The sequence below is a fragment of the Schistocerca americana genome, chromosome X (genome assembly GCF_021461395.2).
Source record: "Schistocerca americana isolate TAMUIC-IGC-003095 chromosome X, iqSchAmer2.1, whole genome shotgun sequence".
In the NCBI taxonomy this organism is placed as follows: domain Eukaryota; kingdom Metazoa; phylum Arthropoda; class Insecta; order Orthoptera; family Acrididae; genus Schistocerca; species Schistocerca americana.
The window spans coordinates 917,750,913-917,761,816 of NC_060130.1; the positions used below are offsets into that span (position 1 = coordinate 917,750,913).

The 10,904-nt window shown below is 37.4% G+C and overlaps 1 protein-coding gene across 1 annotated transcript; it reads left to right on the forward strand.

Moving 5' to 3' along the window:
* The first annotated feature begins 9,648 nt into the window (after positions 1 to 9,648).
* LOC124556395 (NEP1-interacting protein-like 1) lies at positions 9,649 to 10,283 on the forward strand. Its single transcript, XM_047130358.1, has 3 exons — positions 9,649 to 9,707; positions 9,821 to 9,949; positions 10,052 to 10,283. Exons 1-3 carry the CDS (start codon positions 9,649 to 9,651, stop codon positions 10,281 to 10,283), a joined length of 420 nt encoding a protein of 139 aa, XP_046986314.1.
* The last annotated feature ends 621 nt before the right edge of the window (positions 10,284 to 10,904 follow it).

The following is a 10,904-nucleotide window of genomic DNA, read 5'->3' on the forward strand; positions in this document are numbered from 1 at the left end:
GTTTTCCCATATAAAAGTAAAGCATCACAATACTTAAAAGACTAGCCGTAAGAGAGAGAGGAACAAGGGTGTATCATGAGCACAACACATAAAGGAACCACATTCGTAAGTAAATCGTAACTCATATGTTAAACAAATTTCGAAGTCATGGAGCGTTAGGCAGAACTGAAAGCATTGCAAGTGGCAATGTAAAATGAAACAATGGGTAAGAACAATTTAAAGGTTAAGTTGTCCATTTTCTGCAAAGGGAATAACTGCCTTTTGACATAAAATTGCTGTCTAATGAGATTCCCATATTGGGTTGCATTAATTAATGATTGATATTAGAATTATTGGCATCATCATCCAATCTCAAGTCAGCAAAATTCACCACTCCCGTCATTTGAATGAAAGCAGAATTTGCATTTCTTTGTGCCAAGTGAGCATTACATAGTAGTCCATCTTTCATAGCGTTAATATGAATACAGATTCCACTGTACCCTGTGTTTGACATACTCAACATTTCAGTAGACAATGATATCACCTTGTAGGGTCTTTCATCCTACATATAGCCTTCTCAAGTGAAACTGAAAAAGTGTCAACTTCCAAAACTGACACCTCTTGTGATTTACTGAGAAAATTTACAGTAATAATTTCTACCAATACATTAACTTCAACAAAATATGAGATTAACTTCTCCCTCCCCAAAATTCGGCCCCAGTTCCTCACCACCAATTACTGGGTGAGAGGTCCAACCAATGGCCACTTGACATAGAACACCTGCCAATAAGTAGAAACATTAACAACTTCTGAAACATAGCCATAATAAATATATATGTATTAGGTACAGAAACCAGACGACTTTTTTTAAGACTTCAGATGTTTAAAAATTGTTCCTTTACTAGAGGAAAATGTCATTTTTAAATCAAGAAACATTAGGAAAACATGCAGAGGAAAGTTTTGGATGAAAAGTCAGTGAATTTTTGGATAGAGTGGTATAGAGCCGGTGTTTAACTACAATACTGTGTCTCAAAGTTCACTCAGTGTCACCCTCCATATCATTCATTAGGTACTTTCTACTCTAAACTATTATTGCAGGGGAGTAATGGTTCTGTTCTAGTGCAAAGTATTCGAGAATATACATCAACAGTTTCACCATCCAATTTAATTTTTGGTCAACAAACTTTGTATCCATCACAACCAAACAGGTACTTCAGGGAAGAAGAGAGGTGATGCAGTTATTTAAAATGTGTAACTGCACTTCAGAGAATGACAGATAAAATTTACCATCTGCCATCCTGTGACCTGTCCCCATGACTTGCATAAATCATAAACTTACAGGCAAGTTTCACCCCTGTCCTCCTCTGTCTGAGTCTGCACACTCCTAATGTACTTGATGGTGATGACATGTGAATGCTTAATAATTTTTCCTTCACTTATGTTCGCTTCACTGACTTCAGGCACCCATATATACTAACATCTCTCATACCGTATATTCGTCTTTTCTATAAGAACAAGTGAGGGCATGACCAACGGCAACCATTGGCCCCTTTATTAGCTTCTCTGAGATGCCTAAGTTATATACAGTACAGCACGTCTTTACATGAAGGACACAATTCTATCCCGTATTATTTGCAAAATAATGGTTATTTACCCTCCTTGTTTCTGCCAAAAGAAAAACTTCCTAATTGCTGCAATAGCTATCCATACTGTCATGAAGAACACGAACTATATGTAAGTTACATAAACAGGATTACAGGAATTATTCATTCTGAGAATGAAAAAAAAACAGTGTTCCAAGAAACCAACCGGTAAGTGATGGTCAAAAACACTGACTATATTTAAATAAAGTTTGTAAGATTTCGAAATGTGATTTCTCATTAAGGAAACTATTTATCTTCATATTCTCTTACAGCCAATGATACGGTATGCTGAATTCCTGGGTAGACAGTGTAATAACAACGATTTCTCCCAACCCCATGAGATTTTGAGGTTCCTCACAGAAGTTTGTTTTGCAAATGTTTCCGAAAAACAGAACTGCAAACTCGCTGTTCATACATGAAAACAACGTTACTGGTACTGGATGTGTTTATCCTCTGTCGTTAACAGAGGAAGCACCGATAATGATTAGAAGCAAAGATAATTATTTGCAGTACTTCAATTGTTTTATCTGGCGGTATACAAGCTCAATTTCAAATTTGGGAAGTTTGGGTTTCATTTGCAACGAGACTGATATTACTGTGTTGCAGTACATACGTTACCCTGTTTGATTTTATGTTTTCCGATTGTTGAATTATGCCTATTTCAATGGTTATGAATTACCTATATTTTTCGATTGATTAACCATTTTACCGAAATAGATTACTTTCAGCAATAACTCTGTGATATACAACTGACGCTCATTTCTCGATCTCTTCTGTTTATTGCTAGAAATTATCTAGTCCTAATTATCTTGATGTTAATGAGTCTAACAGTTCCGAATATGCTGTATATAATTAACCATTACGACTCGCGGTGGACATTACTGAAGTGACGAAGTAATATACTCAGTTGACAAAAGCTGGTAAATATAAAAATAGTGCTGCAATACGTCTGTTTACGACAGCAGTAGGAATGATGCGGCTTTCAATCGTATCAGTCATTACGTCCATAGAAAGGAAGTTGAAACTAAAAACTTTTGTTGTGCGTCAACTAATTAATTACTTCAGTTGTACTCACCTCTAAGGGGGTTAGCTCCGAATACAATCTTGTAGAGAGTTTGCAATCACTAAAGCATCTATCTCGTATTCTCGCGTACTCCTGCATGAAGCGGTCAGGCTGCAAAAAACGAGACAATTATCAACCGTAAAAACTGAAACAGTTATAATTACAAATTATAGTCTACATGTTTCTTACCGAATCATCCTTGTTTGTCGCCATCATGAGATACAATAAGCTCCGTGTATTGGCTTTAGGTCAATGCTTTAATTTCTTCGCCAGTCCCGCCTCTGTTCTCCAACGTTACAAAAATAAGAGGCAGTACTTCAACTGTTGCGCCAAAGATCGTTCTAGCAGTCATCTGCGATTACATTGCATAAATTGTATAGTCTCTGGGATCTGGTAAGAAATCAATGTTCTTTATTCTGTGTTAATAAGAATTTAACTTACGCAAATGAAAAATAGCTATGAATTTTGCACCTCATTTGAGTTAGAGTTCCCAGGCGAGTCCCACGGTAATTTCCGATGATGACTGCCTATCGAACGCACTGGCCGTTAATGATAAATGTTGACCACACGACTTTGGTGGCGCGAACTATAGATACACTTTATAGCGTTTACTAGAGCAACGACAAAACATGAACGTTTTCTAAGTTACATTTAATAACAAATGAAAGCAGTAACTTTACTTGTCTGCCACATCTTCTTCACGCACTATTCCTCATGCTGGATAAGCCAGGGGCAGCAACCCTTTATTCCCCTAACACGAGTACACTCCTGCCATGTCAGTCAGAAATATCAGGAAGTAACAGGAGGATAAATTGTTCCACGTAACCTCAAGTTGTAGAAACACGGGTATTGGAAGAAATAGAGCTAGTCCCTATCTTCAGGACGATTCTCTTTTTTTGTCGACGATTTCACAGATTTCCATAACAGTTCGATGCTGTGTGTGGACAGATCGATCGTCCGATGACACAAACTCAACAGACTGATTCAGAAATTCATATTGACATCCTTCTTTCTTTACGGTGTTTTATGACTTCAATCCGTCTGTTATTACTTTTGTACCTGGCAATATAAAGTTCTGTATCAGGGACACTTAAGTTTTCTTCCCCCTTCAGTAAACTCTAACCATTAAGCACTTGAGGGATTGTCTTTCAGTGCTGGTAAATATTCAGATATGTTCAGCATCGTTTTTCATCAGTCTTCCTCTCTGGCATTTTATGTTAGCTATACGTGATTCGTCTGTTTCGACAACATGGTTTGTCCACCAATTGAAACACTCTTGTTCGCGACTATGACGTAACAGACTTCCCGGCAGACACCGTAGTAGTCGTGCATGGTGTTCGTGGACGACTGTTTTTCGGAAGCTGTCGCTTGTAGCATATGGTCTCTTATCCAACAAGAAACCAAAATGACGCTCTTCTCAATACATAAATTAGGAATTAGATTCACCATGTGAGACGATCTACAGTCCAGACTGCAACGATTTTACTCAATGCTATCCACAACCGAAAATGATAAACAATGTTCCCTTGCCATAATTCGAGTCACCAGAGTCGTGTGGTCGACATCGAGTCGCACGTTCGATACACGGGGTAAATCACCTAGCACTTGCATCACAAATATTGCGGAAATGGAAAGTGATATTCATGTGCGGTTATGACAATGAATTGGCAGTCAGCGGCATGTATTGTTATCCAATCCACAGATTGTAATAGTGCTTAGAGAGTGTATTTTTTGTGCAGTCATACACTGTTTTAAATGGAACAATGCCTACTGTTAATAAACTAAAAGTGACACCAATTAGAATGTCAGTGGATTTTGTAATATGTTTTAGGTGCAGGTCCTTTACGAATTATCGTATTCTGTGAAGTTCCCACACTGACACTTGTACAATACGTATGGCAACACACAATAAAGAACAACACAAATGCGTACACAAGTTTGTGGAGTCTGATCAGTAACGAGACAATTGATCACCACAGGTTGTGTTAAAAATGATCACCGGTAGCGGCAGTAAATGCTTCCAGGCTGGTATGGGACGAATGCAGCACACGTGCTATCATTTCATTGGAGATGTCCGAGCAGGCTCCAGTAATATGTGGTTGCATATCGTCGGTTGTAGTTAGGTATGACCTTGTAGGCAGCGTCTTTCAGCTTTCCCCCAGAAAGACGTTTACAGGGGTCGTATGTAGAGAATGGGCTAGCCAAGAGACAGGTCCTCTGGATCTAGTGCAACGTCTTGAAAACAGTTCATAAAGACATGCTACAGTACTTTGAGCGGTATAGGATGGACGACCATCATGTTGATGCCACTTGTTCCTACTAGTCTACAGAGGAACATCTGTTAGCATCCATGAAAGAGCGTCTGTTAGGAGGCTGCAATACCTGTGCGCATTCAGTGCTCTGTCTATGAAAAACAGGTCTATGAGCTCATGGTTCACACTCTCACACCACTCACACTGCATGGATGCTGAGGTTCCACCTGAAGAAGCCAATGGGTATTGTCAACTGACAAATAATGCACGTTTCGGCAGTTTACCTGTTGATGATTGGCAAATGTGGCTTCATCACTAAACAAGATACATGATATATCTGGAGTATCCTGTCTTTTAATGCTCGTGTACAGAAGTTAAAAAAATCTCCATAATCGTTTCTATGCTGTTGTTGATGGAAAGAGATGTGATAGGCATGGAATCTATGTCATGTTCACTCACAGCACTTCCTCATGTGGTTGAGCAGGACCTAACGTGTGGATCAGCTGCAACATTAATTTCCCCTCCTATGTCGTCACTTGTTTCCTTCTGTCACGTTGTCTAGGAATTACTTCAAAATGGCTCTGAGCACTATGGGACTTAACATCTTAGGTCATCAGTCCCCTAGAACTTAGAACTACTTAAACCTAACTAACCTAAAGACATCACACACATCCATGCCCGAGGCAGGATTCTAACCCGCGACCGTAGCAGTCCCGCCGTTCCGGAGTGCAGCGCCTAGAACCGCAAGACCACCGCGGCCGGCCTAGGAATTACTCTATCACTTTAACATCACTGATTGAAGAGGTTGATAAATGATTGTCGAGATGGTTGATGTCTATTGGGATATCTTACCACATACAAAGCACAAGAACTAACTGCAGTCTTCCTACACTCTCCACACACCATGAGAATGTCTAGTTTTTATGCATTGGTAAATCCCATCGTCCACTCACGATTTTCTACTTGGACTGTCACACATTAACTGACTAGCAGGAAGTTGCAACGCGCTCAAGCAACACATAAGCACACCGTAAGGAAAGATAACCATACCGTACCTAGCAACTATCCAGATTGAATGGCGCATAGAGGTGTCGGTGTTGAAACTTTTCACAATACAGTTTCTAGTAAATGACTCACACTGGAATCCTGCAATAAACACCACTGACATTCTAATTTGTTAATCTCAGTAGGCATTATTCCATTTAAAAAAAGTATGTTTGTGTGAAAACTGCACATCATTAGCAGTTCCCATTTCTGCAATATCTGAGGTGCTAGTTTTAGGTGATTCTCTCTGTATGTTGGATAGGCAATCATCCTTGGACATTACCTGCCTCACAGCAGGCAGAAGATGTTTTTCATTGTTCTGTGTATACAAAGAAAGATCTAACGTTAGTGTTTACTTTATTTCATTATAACGAATTGGTGTAACGAAAAATAAAGTGTGGCAGAGTTGTCTATACATGAATGAACGTATTGTATGAGGGAACGGTGAAGGAATCAATTGCTAGGATCCAAGCTAAGACGAGAAAGTAGTTGATTACATTTTTAAGTAGTACATTGCAACAGCTTCTAGTCCTAGTCTTTAAAGTTTCCGATATGCTACAAAGTTTATTAACTGCTTACGTGAAATACAATAGTCTTAACTTTGTGCATAATATAATCCGAGTGAATAAATCTATATCACTAAGATTCAAAGCCAGTGAACCAGAATTACATTTAATCGAGAGATATCCTCTAAACAAACGAAAGCAAAACAGATTTTCAGTACAGACGATGTACTGAATCTCTTTAAGTTAACAAGTAATGAATATTCTTAACTTTACTGCACTTTGTAATAGGAAATGCAAGCTTCACCTTAAAGGTTTTTGAGCCCTGTATTAGTTATTCGTTATGGGTTTTCCACATTAATTTTGAATCTAGACGAATACCAATAAATGTAGTAAGAGCAAAGTTATTGTTATCATCACTAATGGTTCAATTTAAGAGAAAATGTGTAGTTTAACAAGCAGTTCATTGACTCCAAAATAACACTGGCTACTCTGAGACAATCCCTATTATGCTACTTGAAAGCTCCTACGATTGTCGCTGCTGTAGCTACTGTATTGTAACCTGCATAGAATGTAGATGCGCGAATTATAACTGTAGGTAAATCATCTACATATAATGCGAAGAGTAAATGTCGAAATACAAAACCTAGTGACACAACCCGAGTGTCTTCCAAAACGCTTGATTTTATATTGTTAACCTGCAAAATTTGTTTTTCTCACTTAGGTGTGCTCTCATCAAAGACAGCTCTGAGATATTAAAACCATAGCCGTAGTTTTGGAGCAGAATTATGTGACTGACAGAGTTAAGTGCCTTGTAGAAACCCACAAGGCGTCCGTTTTCGGATAACCTGGATTCCAATGAGGAAAATATAAATGAAAACAATGTTTTCAACTGGTCACTACTGATAAACCGGTTCTGAATCCACCAAACTCTGACTGTTATTTGCAGACAGTTATTCACAGATTTGGAGAAGTATGGAGAAGTCTACTTCTTCTGAAAGAATCGGTACAAGAGATACTGGGTGGAGATTATTAGGTTATGGCTTGTCACCTTTCCGTGTTGAGGTATAATAAAATAACGTTTGGATCCAAAGTGTGGAAATTCATTGATCAGACACTTCACCAAACTGACGTCAAACTCTACATGTAAAAATTTTGCTTGTTTGTTCGCTTTTAATCTCGTCATCATAACAGAAGGGAAAAATGTCGCTCTCATAGTAGGAACTCACTGTTCTCGTCCCAGTGTTTAGAAAATCGATAGGTTTTTCTCCACATTGACTGAACCGATAACTTAACACATAAATCTCCTCTTTAACTGAAGAAGCACTAAAATATCCTACATGATGGGTGCCGCATCAAATTAATTTGGAGAAAGAGCATTTACCGGCATGTGGACAACAATAGAAATAAACAGGGCTATAGAAATAGGTTATAAAATACAAGACATTTATAAAGTGTGCGATTTTGAAAGCGCAAGTAGCGAGCACCTATATGAAAATGAAGCTTGAATGCAGCGCATGCCAAGTTGATTACAAGTCAAAAGAAGAATATGCACAAGTAATTAAGGAAAAGCAAGGCATTGAGCTCAACATTAGCAATATCGATGTTAATGTCGGCAACCGTGCCATAGCCAAAATTTACCTCAATACGTTATGAGGGAAGTTTGGCCAAAGATAAAACACAACAAAAACGGAGTTTATCGACAGTGTCGACCATTGGCATGAACTTTTACTTGACAACTAAATAGAAATAACAAATGTGTTGACGCTAAACGAAGAAATACTTGAAGTGACATATTGCTTCGGCGATCATTATGTCGAAGATTACACAAGTACTAACATATTTGCATCTGAATTTACGACGTCTAACGCTCGCCTTCACTTGTATGACATGCTCGATAAATTAGCCGATTAAGTTGTGTACTATGACACAGACTGTGTTATATATATTGATGATGGCACAAACACTGTGCAGACAGGGTGTATGCATGGCAAATGTACAGACAAACATCAAACGCTTTACTCTAAATTACGAAATTTCTCTGAAACTTAACGACAAGACTATAGCTGAAATAATACAAAATGAAAAAGTTGCTGTCTTAATAAGTAATAATATGATCACTAGAGACAAGAAAACAAAAGTGATAATATGATCACTAGAGACAAGAAAACAAAAGTAATAATATGATCAGTAGAGACAAGGAAACAAAAAATTTAATCACTAAATATATAGAAAAAGAGTTTAAATAAATTATGTTAAGTGTGTGCTACTAGAAGAAAAAGGTGACATAACTGACACTCTTCCATATGCTTATATGACATTTGAGGTGCAGAAAGAAGAAGTTGCCACTCTTATGGAGTAAGAAGAAGAAACCGTCGGTCTTATGGAATATTAAGAAGAAGGAAATGTGGTCCCACTTTTATTGCACAAAGAAAAAGCCGCCACTCTTATGGTTGCCGCCTCTCTTATGGCACACAAAGAAACAGCGGTCGCACTTGTGCTGCAGGAAGAAAAGACTACCATTCTTATGGCATATGAAGGAAAAGCTGTCGCACTTTTGGTGCACTAAGGAAAAGCAACAACTCCTCCATATGGCTATATGACTTTTGTATGTGTATTTGTGTGTGTGTGTGTGTGTGTGTGTGTGTGTGTGTTTGTTTGTTTGTGAGCGTGATATATATTATATAATAAATGGTAACTATGCAAACACTAAAAAGTGAAGCAAAAAATGGGCTTATACGGCTGTTCAAAGCTGAAAAAGCAGCAACTTATCGATATTATTACTGAAGCAAAGACTAAAGAGTCGGTAAATTATAGTGTAGAAGAAGAGCTTATTCAAGGCTTGTATTCATTTTGCAAAGCATTAAAAAATTTATTCATCTATAAGGGTTGCATTTATCAAATAAAACACGCAAAGAAGTGGTTGAACAATACAGCAATAAAGAACACCCCTTTAATTGTTTTGCCATTTCTCATTATCAAACACTTTCTGAAAATTTCATAAGAGATTTCAGCGATAAATTGGTCTAAAATATCATCATGATAAATACTGTCTCAAGATTTCATTACAGAATTTGTGCACAAGGATGACTGGCATGCAATATCAAGGATGCAAACACTATCTGAAAATTTCATGAGGGAATTTCAAGACAAATTATATTGATATGGCTTATCATGGTGTCAAAAAACGTCTAAAAATTAGATTAGGGAATTTGCTCATAAGGTTGATTTGCATGCAGTATCGAGGATGAAAAAACTATCTGAAAATTTCATGGGGTAATTTCAAGACATATTAAGGTGACTGTATATATCACAACATTAAAAACTATCTGGAAGTTTCATGAGGGAATATCAAGACAGATTAACCTGGAAGGAAATATCAATTAATCAAAATCTGTCTAATGATTTCGTGGGGGAATTTCAAGATGAGGTTGACTGGAATGAAATACCAAAATATCAAAAACTGTCAGAAAATTTCATAATGGAATTTCGACATGAAGTTGACTTTAATGTAATTACAAAATATCAACACCATGTATCACCAGCATTCATATGAAAACTATTTAGACCATACGACATTTTATCAACTGAACAACAACGACATAAGTGTGCTGTCTGCTTAGATGATGAAAAAATGTCTCAATTGGTGTTAGCGAGCTGTAAGTATGTTTGTCGTAAAGAATGTATTGACAAATGGTTGATAAAACAAATTATTTGTCCATTGTGTAGAAAGGTTACTAAAAACGAAGACAATCCTAGGCAAATCGCTATTATGGGCTCAACAGTTGTGGATGCTTAACTTTTACGCCAACACATCATCGTCTATTTTCCTTTGTCAACATATCATTGTCAACGTTCCTTTGTTGACACACCAACATCAACACATCATCATGAACACATCATCATCGACACTCCTTCGTTGGCATATCAACATCAGCACATCAGTATCGACACATCAATGTCAAAACATCAACAATCCAATGTCGACACATCAACACATCAATGTCAACACTTCTATGTCAACACAAAAATTTTCTGATGCTTTGATAATAAAGAGATGTTTGCAAAGTACGATCAGAAGTTTGTTAAGCAAGCAAAAAGGAACAGAAAGAAACTGGAGCAGTTAAAAGAGCATTTCAAAGAGTGGAAGGTTAAACTTATAACTGAATACAAGAAGTATAAAAGAGAAGATCAACCAGTTATGGATAAATTAGATGTTTCAGGTAAAGAAGTTATTGATGCAATACAGAAAAATCGAGAGATTGAAAAGCAGCTAGTACCATATGACAGAAATTTTGATGAAATGTTTCTAATATCATCCATACCTAAGGAATCATTGTCTGAGAGAAGCTTATTTGTTGATGAAGCCATTGCACTAGAAACACATAAAAACTCGAGCCAATGTTGCAGGAAACTGAGG